Source organism: Microchirus variegatus, assembly GCF_963457635.1.
Source record: "Microchirus variegatus genome assembly, chromosome: 16".
In the NCBI taxonomy this organism is placed as follows: domain Eukaryota; kingdom Metazoa; phylum Chordata; class Actinopteri; order Pleuronectiformes; family Soleidae; genus Microchirus; species Microchirus variegatus.
Window position 1 is genome coordinate 24187313 of NC_139817.1, and position 17597 is coordinate 24204909.

The 17597-nt window shown below is 43.7% G+C and overlaps 3 protein-coding genes across 4 annotated transcripts in view; all 3 read left to right on the forward strand.

Moving 5' to 3' along the window:
- Positions 1 to 11651, forward strand: part of LOC310937779 (uncharacterized protein) — a 31072-nt gene extending 19421 nt beyond the window's left edge. For both annotated transcript variants that reach the window (XM_083902136.1, XM_083902137.1), the window contains 7 exons: positions 5042 to 5157; positions 6072 to 6237; positions 6355 to 6517; positions 8013 to 8152; positions 8295 to 8437; positions 10036 to 10123; positions 10207 to 11651. In XM_083902136.1, coding sequence (XP_083758262.1) covers positions 5042 to 5157; positions 6072 to 6237; positions 6355 to 6517; positions 8013 to 8152; positions 8295 to 8437; positions 10036 to 10111 — 804 coding nt within the window. In that variant the 3' untranslated portion in view covers positions 10112 to 10123; positions 10207 to 11651. The remainder of the gene's footprint in view (positions 1 to 5041; positions 5158 to 6071; positions 6238 to 6354; positions 6518 to 8012; positions 8153 to 8294; positions 8438 to 10035; positions 10124 to 10206) is intronic.
- A 737-nt stretch (positions 11652 to 12388) lies between these two features.
- LOC310938114 (beta-crystallin B3-like) lies at positions 12389 to 13513 on the forward strand (the record flags this gene model as incomplete). The annotated part of the gene is made up of 5 exons (XM_083902554.1): positions 12389 to 12463; positions 12583 to 12701; positions 12802 to 12934; positions 13042 to 13184; positions 13258 to 13513. 5 exons carry the CDS (start codon positions 12389 to 12391, stop codon positions 13511 to 13513), a joined length of 726 nt encoding a protein of 241 aa, XP_083758680.1.
- Positions 13514 to 15857: 2344 nt separating this feature from the next.
- On the forward strand, positions 15858 to 17340 carry crybb2 (crystallin, beta B2; the record flags this gene model as incomplete). The annotated part of the gene is made up of 6 exons (XM_083903291.1): positions 15858 to 15875; positions 15990 to 16086; positions 16200 to 16318; positions 16420 to 16552; positions 16934 to 17076; positions 17172 to 17340. Exons 2-6 carry the CDS (start codon positions 16015 to 16017, stop codon positions 17338 to 17340), a joined length of 636 nt encoding a protein of 211 aa, XP_083759417.1. The 5' UTR covers positions 15858 to 15875; positions 15990 to 16014.
- Positions 17341 to 17597: the final 257 nt, after the last annotated feature.

The following is a 17597-nucleotide window of genomic DNA, read 5'->3' on the forward strand; positions in this document are numbered from 1 at the left end:
AAGGCCGTTTGTCATGACATCGGTGTGCATGACAGTCGTGTTGACGTGTCTCGGTAAAGTCTTTTGGACATCACAACAAGTGGGTAATGGTTGCCGCGGTCCTCAGGTAACCAGGATATAAGAGCTGGTTTTAAAAGTCCAGAAAGGGCATCTTCTCCGTCACCTTAAGAGATGCTGTTTTAGAGTTCTACCTGCAGCTCGTGTTTTTATTTGGACTTGCTTTGATTATTAGCTGCTGTGTAATAGAGCTGCACTGCTTTGTATTATTATTTTAATACTTTTTAAGTTAATAGTCAATGATTGCTTTAGCAAAACTCTCTGTGAATAGGTGAACTGTGATAGTTTCCCATATGAAAGTGTCACTACTGGGATGTGGTTGATTATTGACATGTGATAGTTATACTTTAACAGTCGGTCACAAACTCAGAATACCATTTCATTACTCTGACATTTGCACCTTATCAGATGTTGCGTATATATAAATTGCCAAGTGGTTAATTGCTATCTAACCCTTACAACGATCTTGTACTGTATGTGCACATTGACCTGCGCTGTTTAAATACAATCATTTCATATTGGCAAAAAATAAGAAAAAAACTTTCCCCCAACTGAAAATAATGAGAATAATCCTTTAAGTCAGGTCTAGCGCTCTTGGAGCTAAATTCATCAGCCAAGTCAGATTTTTACATTCTTCCCTCCTGCTTTGTACAGTTGAGCCCTCCACTGTAAGTTCCTCTTACGTAAACAAAAGAATATCGCTGTTCTTTAGCTTCAACGTCCATGTGTTGACACGTGATAATAAAAGCCCTCGGGAACAGTCGTTTTTAAATCTGTGGGATGTCGATATTGATTTTCACTGTGTGCGTGAGCATATTTTTCCCTCTCCACCGCGGCTTGATTGATTTGAGCAGATGAGTGTAGAACGGTGTGTGTCACACTGCAGGTCTAATGCTGTGACTAAATATTTATCATCGCTGTTAATAGTGTCTGAGTATTTGAGATGATCGCGTCCTGTTTACGGCAACCTGGATACGCCCACCGTCTTCATCGTGAGTCGCCTCCCAGTCATTTTAGTCTTCGCTACCATCCTCATGTGTGTTTGTACGTAAACCTTTCAAAGTGAGGAAGGAACACGTCATAGATAGTAATATGCTTGTGTCTTGGATGCATAACAATGGTCTCCCATTTTGAAGATACGGAATAACAATACCAGCTGTTTTCTCTAAATGGAACATTATTTACAAAATGGATATCATGTTCTATTGGAGATAACCTGAAATTACAGATTGAGACCATTAACTCCTCAGGAAAATATCTTCTGACTTTTTTTTTGCATACAGTGGAGTCGCCCCCTGGTGGCTAACTGCTCTTTCATCCTACTTTTTGGACAACTTAGTTTATACTTGGGTGTTCTGTTTAACACGAGATCTTCTCTTTGGTTTCTTTAGTGCAGAGCCCTTCCCTTTTCACAACAATGCGGTTGCTCACTTTCTCTCACAATGGTGTGGTGATAGAAGCAGCAGCAGCAGCAGCAGCAGCAGCAGCAGCAGCAGCACATAAACCTCACGGAACCTTTTCCGTCCCACGTGACTGTGATGTGGCGTATGTGCAGCGATTAGTGGTGTTATTAAGGAGGGCCGCGCGCTCCGGCCTCTTCCTTGTCAGATCGTAAGTGAAACCTTACTCCACGAAACAACAACCCTTTCTCTCCTTCAACCTTCCATTTATCCGCTCTTTGTTGTGTTGTTTCCTACAACACGCCTTTCCTGTCAGGGGGAAGCTGAATATTGCTAATGTTATTAAGGAAAAGCCTTCCTCCCACCAGCCATAAATCACTGCTCCTGGACCTGCTTGCCACATTCTCCATGTTTGTGGTTGATCGAGCGTACACCCATGAATGTACGTTCGCTTAATGGTAGTGCTTATTGTTTGGCCAGTAAACCGGTCTAACCAGGTGCGGTCTGAACCAAAAGGAAAGGGGGGGGAGAAGTAGTGTCAAAAGCTTCTGTTTAATGTACTGTTTTTTATAAATTAATGAACTAAAGTTATGAATGAACCATTAAAAGAACAGCGTTAAAAGGCTGATTGAACCAACTGCCATATGTCTTTTCTGTTTTGCTGCACTATAATGGTGTGGCCGGTCCCTCTCTTAAACATGTCCCAGCAAAGGTAATGCTCCTCTTCTATGTTGATCAGGTGAGGGTGTGTTGTGGGAGTGTTGAGGTTGTGTAACACATGCGCCACATAGGATAGGAATTTTCTATCGGCTGGATTTTATGAGGTCAGGGTTTTAAGATTTTTTTTTCTTTTGGCACGTTGACGACGGTAATAGCAGTGTGCAGCGATGGGTACAATAGAGGGTGGTGTTTGTTTTCAGCTGGATAAGATGGTACATGGTACGTTCACTCACGCTGGACTTTTTAATGCCCTAAACGGCGTTCTCGCAATGGCTCATCCAAATATGTCTGTTGTACGTCTGAACACGGCTAACTCTAATGAATGTTCACCTGTTCTCTGCCTTTATTTACTCTTCGTATCTCTTTAATTGGATGGACGGGAAGATGGAATGTGAGAATGTTAGCAGGGTGGTGTCCCCATATATTATTGATCAGTGTGCCTCGCCCATCTGTCTCTGTAACAAACAACTTTACTTTACCACACCTTACAGTGTGATCTTTTGTCACATTAGCAAAAAGGTTTTTGGTGACATCAACTCGGTGTATTTAGGCACTTGGACATGTGGTCAAAGTGAGCATCAGAATGTGGAATAAAGGTGATTTAAGTGACTTTGAACATGACTAGAGCTGAAACGATTAATCGATGAATCGATTACTAAATTCATCGGCAACTATTTTGATAATCGATAATCGGTTTGAAGCTTTTTTCATGATTAAAACCAGATTTCTGATTGTTTTAGCTTCTTAAATGTGAATATTTTCTTTGTTTCTTTGCTCCACATAACAAAGAAATCATTAAAACTGAATCATTTTGGTTTGTGGACAAAACAAAGACATTCAAGAACATCGTAATTTCCAGGTTTGACAAACACCGATCAACGTTTTTTTAACATTTTATGACATTTTATGACCAAACGATTACGAAAATAATCGTTAGTCGCAGCTCTAAACATGACATGGATGTTGTTGTCAGACGGCCTGGTTTGAGTATTTCACAAACTGGTGATTTTCACACACAACCATCGCTAGAGTTTACAGATCACAGAGAATGGTCTGCAGGAGAAAAGAAAAATATCCAGTGATCAACAGTTCTCTGGGAGAAAATTTTTACAGTTTTGATTTTAAACTCAGGTTTTTTGTTTCATTGTTTCAGGGGAAACAGGTGTCAGAAGTGTGTGTGTTTCGGGCGTAGTGGTATGACCCTGTGATGTCAACTTGAAAAGTGTGAGATCTGTAAATCCTTGAGAAGGAGATAAACCTGAAGAGGAGAGTTTCCTCAGACAAAGGAAGCCTTGCTACTCAATGTCATTCTCACTTGTTTGCTGATAAATGACGCCAAGTGCTGCTGTTCTTTTTTTACTCCCCATTCTTTTCATATATTTTTGGTCCACTAAGGGCGCTTTCACACCAACAGCAGTTGGTGCGCACCAAAAGATGCATTCGAACCAAAAACTCTAGTTGGTTTCGTTTTCGTTGGTGTGAAAGCATCAATCGCACTCGGGTCCGCACCAAATCAAGCGGACCGAGACCGCCGAGAAGAAGTGGTCTCGGTCCGATTGACTCCGCACCAAATGTCAGACTCTGGTGCGGTCCCTCTGGTGAGAACGCCAACTCGGGTCCAAACCATATTCTGCAGTAAATGCCATGGACATAGTCTACCTTGTAGGTCTTTGGAGCAATCTTCGTCTCATAGTTAGCACGACCACATTCATGAAAATAGCGCGTCTCCTCTGCCTGAAATGACACGCTATACGTCTTCGCCGACTCCAGTGCATCAGCAGATTGATCTCCAGACGCAGCCGCGACTCATTCTCAAATTGGATATTTTGCCAAAAATGTCCAATACAGAGAATGTAATAAACGAAGATCAGAGCAAGTAGCAATGTGCGAACGTGTTGCTCCATAGTGAGTCAAAATTGACACTTTTCTACCGGAAGATATAAACACATTGATGAAACGTCAATCGGGCCAATTTTGGTTGGTTTGCTGGTGTGAAAGCGGACCACACTGGAGTCATATGTTACATAATAACAATTGTATTGCCTGGTGCGGATCAAATAATCCAACTAGTGGTGTGAAAGCGCCCTAAGTTAACATTTCTCACAGCTGCGCTCCACCTGAAGTGTTCTGTCTCATTGTCTTCCTCGCAGTGTTGTCATGTTCCTCTTGTATCTGTGCTCCCACGTTCCACAATGAAAACAAGGATAGCTTTCAAGAAGCTTTAAGAATGGGAGCTCTGATCCTCAGCCCCTGCTCATATAAACATCACTTGTGAAACATTCTCATAGTCTAGGAACCTGGGCAATTACAGCACCAGGTGTATCAGATTTCTCTCTACAGCCCTCAGGCAACCTCTGAGGACTGAGGGATTTTCACTCAATTTTCCTCTATATGGGCCAGGGTTATCGGTTCATGCGCAGGCGTGCCTCGGTGAGCTTTGTGTGGCTTTGAGACAGTGTGCCCTCTGTACCAGGCTCATTAAAAGAGGCATGGTTCAGTAGACGGCAAACAGACGCTCAATCACCCACGCACCCATCATCTGTGTTTGTCCCTGCTCTGGTCCAGTGTCCATTACCTAATCCCATCACCTTTCATTATGCATCGTATGCATCTCATGCACTGCTGTGCTGCTGAAGCTCAAGAGGACGTGGCCGTATTAACTACACTGCTGTTAAAAGTGGTGACGCGGTTTGACCATCCGTTATTCATTGTCATCCACGACAGCGTGTTCCTGAGCAGCGATATTATATTAATGCACATCCCGACTTTCAGCCCATACCTTCAAATATTTGTGTTTCTAACAGCAGATCTGTCGATTTCTCTGCATTCATTATTGTGTTCTCGTCTCTTCTCCTCTTCTACAGGTGCAGCAGAAGCAAGGTGTCAATGGAGAAGAGGAAGGGAACGATTCAGAAACTCTAGTTGGTGAGACGGACAGTCAGTATGGGACCTGGGAGACGGGACTGCGCACTGATGACAGGTAAACAAATGTGTTCTCTCTGTTTACATACACACAGCACAGGGTCAGTGTTACCCGTCATCCCCCTGGCAACAACCTTTTAATATTTACGATATTTACATTAAACAAATACCTAGCATAATGTAAAAATGTCTTCACACGATCTATTTTAGCCTGCCAAACAAACTCAGACCTGCGACTCAGCTGTTTTTCCTCGTATGCGAATTGCTCCAAATGGACTCGAGAAGGCAGAGCAGCTGCAGCTGCAGCTCACAGAGGGCCGTGTTTGCGTTTCTTTAGAAGAAATGGTTCACATCAATGATAACTCTCTACAAAGCACAGAAACACAGTTTTACTACAGAGCAGTTCAGAGCAAGGTGTGACACAGGGCAGCGGCATGAGAGTTAAAAAAAAAAACGAAACGAAATGACAGAGAATCAGCTGATTTTTACCCACTCACTTTTCCAAAACAGTACTGTACGGAAAGAGCACTGAGTAACCGCTTAAAGAGGACCATAGATAAAAAACATGCTCACATCATCTTGTACAAACTTGTTTTAAATCAATCCCAGCACTGTAATTATGGCCTGTTATTTATTTCCTGAGAGAAGTGAGGTAGCATAACACAGAGTATTCAGTGGCCCCTCCCTTTGCTAACTAATGTTCTGTACCTGCAGCCTGGACGGCGTAAGCGCAGTGCCACAGGAAACAAATGCTGTAGCAGAATAAATAACATCACGTTTTGTTGGCTTTAATCTCTTTAGGGAGTTGTTGCATGCAATGAAATTCAAATAACTCCAGCTCTGCCCTGTAATATTGACAGGTTACTCTTTATTGCCGGACATTAGAATGCAATATATTACTGACCCCCTGTGGCCAGGAAGTAATATTACAGTTGTGTGATTACAGTATTTATTTTTGTTTACCGCTTTCAGCCTCACTCCTGCCACTCCCAGCTCAGAGAGCAACCTCAGCCCGTCACCGAGGAAGCCCACTCCCCCACACACACCTGGCGATCGCGCCTCACACTTTCAAACTGACACTGTGGACAGCCTCCTCTCCCCACCCTCATCCGAGAGCCAGACGCACTCTTTCCCCGAGGTAAGTCACAGCTCAGTAACCTGCGCCTTTTGTCCGTCTGTCATGTCCTCTTTGTTCTTTTACGTTTGATTCAGCGTCAGTAAAGGGTTTCTTATTCCTGTGACCTTCGCTCTGCAGGCTCCGACCACCCTGTTGGACACCAGCGTTCTCCGCTCCAGAGCACAGCTGGGGAAGAAGCGAGCCCCGCGGACGCGGCCCACCAGATCTGCGCGTCAGACTGCTGCACAGGCAGAGCAGGAGGGAGGAAACCAGGAGGACTGGCTTTACACAGACTCCACAGGTTAGCGCTGCGTCCGGAGCTTCAGTCTGTGCGATTACGTGAAAAACAAAAGCAGACCTGGTATTTCCGTCTATTCTGAGTGATCTGTCTTGAACGCATCCTCAGATCTGATCACAACAACCACATACAGATGTGGTTTCAGGACAGACGGTAACTTCCTTTCGCGTGGTTGAATGTAATCCATACTCATACTCACTGCAGATTAATTTGCACTTCTCAGCATAACATTAGGGCTGTAACGATATGCGTATCGAAATCAAAATCGCGATACTCGGAGCCACGAACCTGTGTCGCGATGTGAGAAAACAGAATCGCGACACGCCCTTTCTAACTACCAGTTATTTTTCCAGTCAGCCACATGATATGAGCTGTTGGTGCTACCACACTTATTTTTATTAGGGGTGTCAAATTATCGCTTTAACTGTGATTAATTAATTACAGTCATCATTAACGCGTAATGTTTTTTAATCACGTTAATCTCTTCTTTACCGGGGGCAGTGTCAGACGCAGCGACAAAAGCGTCATAAAACCATGTCTAACTTTAACAAACACAGACATGCTGCATACCCACAGAAAGGTCAGAAACTCAGCTAAAAGCTCATATAAACCACTCTTATGTTCACCAAACACAGTTAAAACACCGATGGATCAAACCAGCAGGAGGTGAAAAAACCCTTTACAGCGCACTCATTGAAAAGCGGCACCGGAGCGTCAGCGTGATTATGTAAACATCGGAGAATTCACATTTTTATCACTCTACGAACAAGATTCACGGATCCAGCCCCAAAATAAGAGCAAAACAACAACTGACTTTCAAGAAATACAAGCGGAAATGTTGTCTTACCTTTGCTGTTTATCAAAACAAGTTATTTCCACTGGAACAAAACAGCATCTAATGAAGAACTACACTTCCCAGCATGCTTTGGGGACAAATCCCAGTCTGATTGATCATTTACTTTGTATTTTTCAACAGTATTGTTTTGTTACAGAAAAGAGAGAAATCTTTGGTTATTTATTTATTTATGTTCAAATCTGTTCACAGTGTTCCAAAATATTTGTTATTAAATGTTACATTAAGTTGCTATATAATTAAAAATCGTGGGTCAGAGATCGTGATACGAATCGAATCGTGAGTTTGTGTATCGTTACAGCCCCGGTTAACACACTGATTTACACAGATCCTTCTCTTTCTCTCATACAAACACATGGACAGAGGACATTATATGCAGCAAGTTACTGGTAAAACACATAATATTGTTCTCAAAAAGATGTCCATGTGTAATTGGGGACACAGGGGACTTAAGGTCCTCTTAAAAGAGGTCATAGGAGACGCATCCAGACCACGGAATTGAATCACTCAAGACGAATATCTGGACAAGGGTTCTCCATCAGAAAAGCCCCTTCTTTAATATGATTTTAAAACAGTTTTAAAAAAGTTATATTCAATATTCAGTGCAAATGGAATAGACTGAAGAATTTGTTTCCCCCTTGACAGATGCAAAGGTCGAGAGTAAGGAGGAAGACTCAGACTCTGAGGACCAGCCCAGAGCAGCTGACACTGCACACACTGCTGCTGCTGCCTCTCAGCCACAGAGGGTCGCCCTCTTCCCTGGTATGGACCCTTCTGTTCTGAAGGTGAGCCAAACAAAAACTGGATCTAGCAAAGTCATTCTTCACTGTTCCCTTTTCTTTTTTTTTTTGTTTGCTTTGCACACTCCCGTTCATGCGTTTCCAACTTTCCAGAGAGTTCAGGAATAATTTCTGTTGGTGTTTGCAGGCTCAGCTGAAGAAGAGGGGTGAGTCTGACAGTCAGACTGATGGAGCCACTCCCTCGCCATTGCAGCTTTCTCGCTCACCCAAGTCCCCCTTCCTTCCTCGGGCAGCGCGTGTACTGCCCCCACCTGGTGGTAAAGAGAATGGGTAAGATTTGAGTAGCATATTAGGGCACTTTTCCACTACATGGTCCCAGCGCGGCTCGGTTATTTTTGCTTTTCCACTGGTATAGTACCTGGTACTTTTCTAGTACATGCTCTGGCAAGGTTCAGAGCGAGCTGAGGCGATACTAATTGTGACGTTGACAGTCAGAGGAAGAGTCATGAGCGCAACATCCGACACAAGAAACAAATCGAACAATGCCAAATTGTAGATCAAATAAAAAGATAGAGATCCAGAAAACTTATCCTTAATAATTAAATCCTTAAAGTGAACATAGACCGGATGTTCCAATTAAGGCTGTTTTTTAGTGTGTATCTGCATCATTACCTTGTTTATGAAGCCCTGAAGGTTCTTAACAAACCGTTCAGCCACTGCTGAGAACGCTGTGTTTTATTGTAATCTCAGGCTCAGCGAGATCTCTGAAAAAACCCGGTCCGGTTACGTAAACAGCGGTTCTCCTGAACAGCAGATCCTCCTGCTCCGGGCACATCCGGTTGCGTACATTGAACCGCAGAAGAAGAATAACGTCCGTTGTGGAGGTGTTTCACGAGCGACAGTGTCTTCTGACTCTGGGTCTGACTCCAGGTCAAAGGTCGTCAAAGGGACTGAGGTGGGGAGTTGTGAAGAAGCTATTTTTAAACACTGTTAAAGGTGAAGTAAGTAGTTTATAGTGCCATCTAGAGGAGAGGCTGAAACTTACAACAAAGAACTGCTCCTCTGCTCACCCCCTCCCTTCCCTGAGCGCTACGGTGTCCTCAGCCAGTCAAATGTCGTCCTCGTCGTCTTTCTCCGTGTCAGCAGATGAGGTTCGTGAGGCGAGGGAGAGGGCAAAGCTACCGCGGCCGTAGCAGACGAAGCGGAGAGAGTGGAGGCGGGACTTCCGCTACAAGTAAAGAGACGCTTGATTTGTTCTCTCGCGTTTGTCCTTACAGGCTCCTGTAGAAAGATGGCGTCTCGCTGCTGACAGTGGCTTTTTTACATGACTTTTTGAAACACTACGAAAATTAAACAAAAACTATTATACAGCCACTAGACAATGCAGGAGCACATAATATGTATAAGAAAGTGGATTTTGGATTATATAAACCAATAAATACTACACAGTGTCCCTTTAAAACAATGTTTTGATAATGAGTAGCAGTGCATCCACCGTTCCAGAGGGGGGAGCTGCGCTTCTGAGAGCGGGTGTGCTGAATATGTCACTTCCGGGTATTGGCCAATCACAAGACAGTTGGGAAGCCTCTACGCTGGCTGGCCAATCACAACACACTCTGTCTTCTGGGTGAGATTTATGTCTGAAATATCGCGGCTGAGGAACAGCGTCAGAAAAGAGGATTTCAATCGGCTCGTTTACAGCAACTAGGAGGTTTTTGAGCATAAAAACAAGTTAATGTATGTAAGTAGACTTCCATAACTAACATATATGTGCAACAGGACCACTCTATGTGACCTTTAATCTCCAACATGCAGAGGCAAGGTGGGACTATTGTGGTGGAAAAGCAGCAGCAGTAAAGATTTCTTCACAGATTTTGAATCAAATGTTCCACTTAGTAACACTCAGTCTCTTTCTCGTGGGTTTGTAGAGAAGAAAACTCACCCCAGTGGTTGAAAGAGCTGAAGTCCAAGAAGCGCTTGAGTCAATATGAGAGTGAAAGCTAAGTAAATAATGAGGTGAGTTAAAAACATGTTTAAAAAAGCCCTCGATGATCATTTACACCTGTGACACATGGTTTCTCCTCATTCTCATCCTCCAGGTTGCCTTTACCAGATGAATCTGTATGAAACAGAAGCCTTAATGTCTGACCCAGAGAGCAGGAGAGGAGATTCTGCAGCTGCTGATGTGGTTTTTCTTTTTTTTTTTCTTTTTTTTTTTTCGTCTCTCCCCATCTGGGTCGATAAATGTGCATGGTGCCTTTTTTTTACGGAGAGTCTATGATGTATGGAAAAAGGAAACAAACGTATACGAGGAGAAAAAAACTGATCTGCTTTATCCATTTCATGCTTGAACCTGTGGGAGCTCCCCTGCACCAGGAGGACCCTCGCACAAGATGGACACTTCAGTGGGGACAAAAAAAAGGAAGAGATGAGCAAATATTTGGGACCCAGATGCTGAATAAATAATCCAGCCAATCCTCTTTGAGATCGTTTAGTTTCCTGACTTCACTGATGAGTTCAGGCAGTCGACGTATGTGTGTGACGTAGCGGCTTCACCACAAGATTTCACAGATTTCAGACACTCGTGGGTTTTTTTTTTCTTGTTTTTGTTTTGTTTTTGTTTTTTTTCGTTGAGAACAAATCCTCTTTGACTTGATTGTCAGTGGAAATGTAGATCGTGTCAGTGAGAATAATCAGGAGCTGTTGTGTGCGTATTATCACGGATCTAACAAAGACGGGGGAGCTAGTTTAAGAAGATGCATCACTACGACTCCATGACACAAGCCGCGTGCTCTACTTCATATCGTTTTGTCTAAAACATGTTAGATTTTGTTGACATCTTATCGGGGGAATTATGACCAACTGTCAATCGTGCACACTCCTTTATCAGCACAAACTTTACTCTACACTCTTGAAATCAGTCTGTCTTCCCCTTCTTTAACACACCGCAGCAGAAAGCTTCCATCATAAGCCATACATTGACCTCGTAGCCCTCACACACACACACACACACACACACACACACACACTCCTCAATCGTCCAATAGCTTTTCCAACAATGTTCCTTCTCTTCCTGTCCCCGATTCACGTGCATGCACAATCTTTACCGTCAAACACTGACACTGGCACAGAGTTGGCTTGCGTACGGATTCACTGCATTGTTTACGTGACTCCGCCCCTTTGAAAAAAAAATCGGACAACTCGCACCCGCACATTCGCCGCGCAACGTCTCGTGTGCGTTCGCCATCCGCTCGCTCTGTGTCCTGTAAAGCACTTTGTCACTGGACGCACTGCAGCAGTGACCTCCGACCCCGCCTCTCTGTCCCGTCGTGCAATGTGTTGATGGAGTCTTTGAAAGGGGGGGGGGGGGGTTGTCCCTGGTTTCTGTGTACATGGACGTTTCACATATTCATAAGATTTGGGGGTTTATTTTTATGTCCTTCTTTGTCTTTTTTTTTTTTATTTGAAAGTAAAGACGTATATTGCACTGTGTTGTACTGGCCAGTGTCCTAAAGCGAATGAATTCGTAATAAAAATGTACTTGGCTTAAGCTTGCGGCCTCTGCCCGAGTGTTTCTTTTCCTCTTTACCGACCCAGATTTGTGGGGGTTTGGTGCGGTTGAGGCTGGGTGTAGTCGGGTTGTGTGAGTTTAGGGTTTGTTTGTGCTGAGCGCGGCCGTTTGCTGAATCCTCTTGGCTCTCCCTCTCCTTGTGCCGGCGCACTTTGCTCGCTGGCTGCCAGGCGAGCGAGCCCGGGCGGCCGGCGTGCCAACGCAGCTGCCCATTGAGAGGCAGCGTTACGGACACAATGCGAGTGACAGACTTGCTGTATCGACAGCGCCTCCTTTTTCTGCTGTTGTGGCCAGAAATAAACCATAAATACCCCCCCATCCGTGCCCTCTAATGGCTCAACCTCAGCAAGCGCCAAGTGGCTCAGAGAGAGCGAGAGAGAGAGGGACACTACCACTTCCCTAGCAGGCAAACCAGGTAAACGCCTCATTCTGGGACTCAGGAGTTAAAAGCAGTGTTAGATGGTGCTGCGTCAGTGAGGATTTTTTACTTCATGGATTTGTAACTGCTTGAATCTGACAAGGAACCGAGTTATTCTGTGTCTTTGTCGTGTTCAGTCGATAATGCTCGCAAGAGAAATGTCAGATTAGGGATTAGATGCACTCCACTCCTCCCTGTTTCAAGCCAGTCGAGTGATGCATAGCAACTGTGACACTGAACTTTCCTCCTGTGTGGTTCTTTTGGAGTGGAGGAGCAGCAGCGGATCGGGAGGATGTCGGAGCAGCAGAGTGCACCGGAGCAGCAGGCCGCTGGGAAGAGCCAGGGCGGAGCTGGAGCCACTTATAAGGTTAGAGTCGGAGAGGGATTCAAACCCACGCAGGAAAATCTAATCTCAGACGTTCCACAGTGGGAAAAAGAACCGGCGTTGGTGTGCGATGTTAACACACTTCTTTCTGTGTGATGCAGGTGGCGGTCTTTGAATTTGAGAACTTCCAGGGCAGCAAGGCAGAGTTTTCTGCAGAGTGTAAAGACGTGAAGGAGAAGGGACTGAAGAAGGTTGGCTCTGTGATAGTTGAGTCAGGGCCGTAAGTGAAGACGCATGTGCTTTCATTTTCTTGCCCTATTTGATGTTTATGTCCATTTAACTCTCTTTGTTTTCCCCACACTCCCACCTGTGTGTGTCAGTTGGGTGGGTTACGGTCGGTGTGGATTCACGGGGGAGCAGTTTGTCTTGGAGAAGGGCGAGTATCCACGCTGGGACACCTGGACCAACAGTCAGTCCAGCTATTCCCTCTTCTCCCTAAGGCCGCTCAAAGTGGTGGGTATATATATATATATATATATATCCATAATATGAACGTGCTTCTATAGCTTACGTGGTGTGAATGAACTGGATTTGGAAGCGTCTCTGTTTCTCTTCATCAGGACAGTTCTGATCACAAGCTACACCTGTATGAAAACCCCGGATTCACCGGTAGAAAGATGGAGATTGTTGACGACGATGTGCCCAGTTTGTGGGGCCATGGTTTTCAGGACCGCGTAGCAAGTGTCAAGGCTCTTAACGGAACGTAAGATCCCCACCCGACACCAATTTCTTTTGTTAAAACACTTTTGTGACGTAAGGTTTTCCCGTTCTTTCAGATGGGTCGGCTACCTGTTCCCAGGTTACAGAGGACGGCAGTTCATCTTTGAGCGAGGAGACTTCAAGCACTGGAACGACTGGGACGCTCCCACGCCCCAGATCCAGTCTGTCCGACGTGTGCGGGACATGCAGTGGCACAAGAGGGGCTGTTTCACCGCTCCTGTCCCTGCTCCAGATCCGGCTCCTGGCCCCGGCCCTGACCCCGACCCTGCCCCAGTTCCCCCTGCTCCCCCTGCGGCAGCTGGAGCGAGCTGAGCGGGATCCTCACCTGGTCCTCACCCCCTCACCCCCGTCTCCTCCCACATCCTCCCCAGTGCTGCCTGCAGTGCCTGCCCCTCTGCCCTCTGCCTTCACCTCCCAGTGAGGAGTGCCATGTATGATTCACTGGCAAATAAAAGTTGTTTGTGACCTGGAGTTGACGCTGTTTGTTCATTATATTTGTAAGTCGGGGGTGAATATAATGGCTTTAAATGAGATAACAAATATTAGGATAAGCCTCTATTAACAGGGCCACATATATTTGTTTAAGACAAAGTGGAGACGCACAAGAGCTCAGTTTATTTCACTGATTTCCCCCACAAAGCTCATTGATGTGATGCATTTGATATTAAAAGATCCTCATCATGAATAACAGGTTAATCCTTCTGCTCAGATTTGACTATACTGATGTGTTTTTTAATATATATATTTAATATTGACCTTCTTGGAAAGCAGACGACTCACAGAACAGTGTGGGAAACAAAATATCCCAAATTATACTCACACACACACCTACACATGATGATATACAGTACGTTCTCCTATCATTTTTCATCTTTGTCACGGCACAGGATCTAAACTTCTACACGTATGTCCTTCCACACATGCAGATCTACCGCTTTTTACTTTTTGTGACATAAAACCACACATTGTTTTTGTTGAAATGTGCTAAAAATGGGGTCTGAATATGTTTGTTTTGGGCTCTCAAACGGGAAAAACAAAGATACGATTGCAGTAATGAAGACGTACAAATACAAAAAGGCTGAGAAAAACTCACACTGAGCCAACACTACATTAATAATAATATATTATTATATAAATAATAAGTAATAGTATCCTGACCATGTCTTCGTCTAAATCCACTTCCACTAAAGATCTGAGAGTCACAGTCACTTTCAATCATTTCAAATTCTCTCTTCAGATCACGTCCTTGTCCACAGCACATACTTGCATCCAGTTTTCTAAACTTAAAAAGCGTAGAAATATGCCTTTGGTTGATTATTTGTTGAAACGACGCGTCCTGGCACTGAATCTTATATTGTTGTAAAGTATGTTTCTATTTCTCTGTGTTTGGCGTTGGAAGAGAAGATTTGGCAACTCTCTCTCAATTTAAAATGGAAATAAACTTGACAACGGTTTAAGATTTAGTGCCAAGAAGCAAAAAAAAAGTACACTACAGCCCACAATATTAACAGTATATAGTGTCTGTGTGTGTGTTTGTGAGAAGTTGAAAAAAACTGCAGCTGTCAGATAAATATTGGCAAAAACAATAGGTTCTCTCTAGATATGAAAGAAAAACAAATTTAGAACCAATTATTACAAATCATGCATTCTTTTTTTGTATTTAACAACCTGTGTAGGTCGATCCTCTAATATCAGATATTCAAGATTCAAGATTCAAGATTTTTATTTGTCACATGTGGATGTAGTACAAGTACACCCCAGTGAAATGACACTGCAAAACAAGCCTCTGTGCAATTGTGAAGCTAAAATAAAATAAGATAAAATAAAATGAAATGAAATGAAATGAAATGAAATGAAATGAAATGAAATGAAATAAAATGAAATAAAATAAAATGAAATGAAATAAAATAAAAATTAAATCGAATTGAATAAAATAAAATAAAATAAAATAAAATAAAATAAAATAAAATAAAATAAAATAAAATAAAATAAAATAAAATAAAATAAAATAAAATAAAATAAAATAAAATTAAATAAAATAAAATAAAATAAAATTAAATTAAATTAAATTAAATTAAATTAAATTAAATTAAATTAAATTAAATTAAATTAAATACAAATTTTAATTTAGAATAATTTCCAGATAAATATAAAATATTTACAATACACAAGAAATAAAAAATAAAAAGCATATAACTTGTATTGCTTTTGCTTTGTTTTTTAAATCAAAACAGAAGAACATATGTCTGTAATACTTTAAAAAGAACCCCGACCTTAGCCTTGGATGTGAATTCTATTCCTGAAATATGAAATAAAGCTATATTTGTGTAAATCCCCAGGGTTGTTTGTGCTGTTATTCCGGCCGCTCTGAGTCTTCCCCCCCCCCCTCTCTCATTGTAGGTGTGGGACTCTTGGCAGAGTTTGTGCTGAATCGTGTGAATATCAAACAATGAGTGGCCGCGCAAATGTGACAACTAATGAAATAACTCTGTGGGAGTGTGACCCCCCGAGGTGGGCATTGGCAGAGCCGAGGTGACCCCCTCATCTCAGACGGTCATGTGGGCCTATGACAGGCCGACACACGGCTGCTGCTGCCAGAGCTTCCACCCCTGACCGCTGCATATATATTCAGCTGACCGGACCATCACAAGCCCACTGGCACACACAGGTACTGGTAAGCAGCTGGTGTTTGTCAACGCTGTATTTTGTTGATACTTTTATTATCTTATTTAGATGTATACAGCTTTATTAATGATGATTCAGCAGTTTTCTGAATGCTGCTTTTCAGTTTCGTCCTTGCCGACCCCTTCACTATGGCCACAGACCACCAGAACCCTGCGTCCAAGCAGCAGCAGCAGCAGCAGCCCAGCACCACTGCGTTTAAGGTGAGTTTTTCAGCCTGGAAACACACACTGACGCACTTTTACATTTCAGGAAGTGTAACCCTACAACACTCATGGAACATATTGTCGTCTTTTCTCCTCTCCTCGGTTCACAGCTGGTTATCTACGAGCAGGAAAACTTCCAGGGACGCTGCCATGAGCTGACCGGCCCCTGTAACAACCTCCAGGAGGCAGGCGTGGAGAAAGTGGGCTCCATACTGGTGCTGTGTGGACCGTGAGTGTGGGGGGTGGGGGGTGGGGGGTCAGAAACAAGACAGAGGAAGATGAACTGACTGCACACATTTAACACACTTTCAATATCCTGTGTCCTCTCAGGTGGGTGGGATACGAGCAGGCCAGCTGTAAGGGGGAGCAGTATGTGTTTGAGAAGGGGGAGTATCCTCGCTGGGATTCCTGGACAAACAGCAGGCGCAGTGACAGCGTTCTTGCATTCCGCCCGATTAAAGTGGTACGAAGTGGTTTTTGATTCCTTTAAAGGCGCCGTATGTAAGAATGTGGCCAAAAGAAACGCTTACTACATTCAAAATTCAATACACCGAGGTCTTTTAGGTTCCCGTGGTTGCTCGGCAGCCGAGACTCTACTGACTGCAATGATTGGTAGACGGCGGTAGGTGGTGCCACATGTTAAAAACATGATTTCAAAACATAAACATGATTTGCAGTCTGCAAAATGTTTTTTTTAATGCAAATATTTTGGCTTTACTGTTGTTGTTGGTGAGTTCAGTTTGTTATATGAACATTATTCCTGAGGATTTTATGGCCAGTTGCTTTAGATTTATCACATGACGCACCCCCACCCCCACTGGACTGTTTCTGTGTCCCTGTTCAGGACAGCCAGGAGCACAAGATTGTCCTTTACGAAAACCCCAGCTTCGCGGGTAAGAAGATAGAAATCGTAGACGACGACGTCCCCAGTTTTCACGCACACGGCTACCAGGAGAAGGTCTCCTCTGTGAGGGTTCAGAGTGGCATGTGAGTCCTGTCCTGCAAGAATGTGCACTTGTGTTATTCTGATGAACCTGTAGGCTCATCCCCACAACTTCCTGTGTGTGTCCGTGCTGCACCAGCTGGGTGGGCTATCAGTATCCCGGCTACAGAGGATACCAGTACCTGTTTGAGAAGGGGGAGTACAAGGACACGGCTGAGTTCGGAGCCCAGATTCCTCAGATCCAGTCAGTGCGGCGCATCAGAGACGTGCAGTGGCACCAGAGGGGAGCTTTTCACCCCGTCAACTGATGAGCGCGTGACCCTTTACCTCTGCACCAACGACCTCGCTCCTTCAATCACATCACATCATGGCATTCGGACATTTGTTGCGGCTGTTGCAAAAGTGACACTCTTTCTTTGAAGCAAATTATAATAATAAATGGTCATGATTGCATACATTTCATGCGTGATTTACTTCTGATTCAAACAACTGTATTCACCAAACCCTCACACTGCAGTAAAGCCAGCCCCCACTTTCAAAATAAAAGCGATGGATGTAGACCATT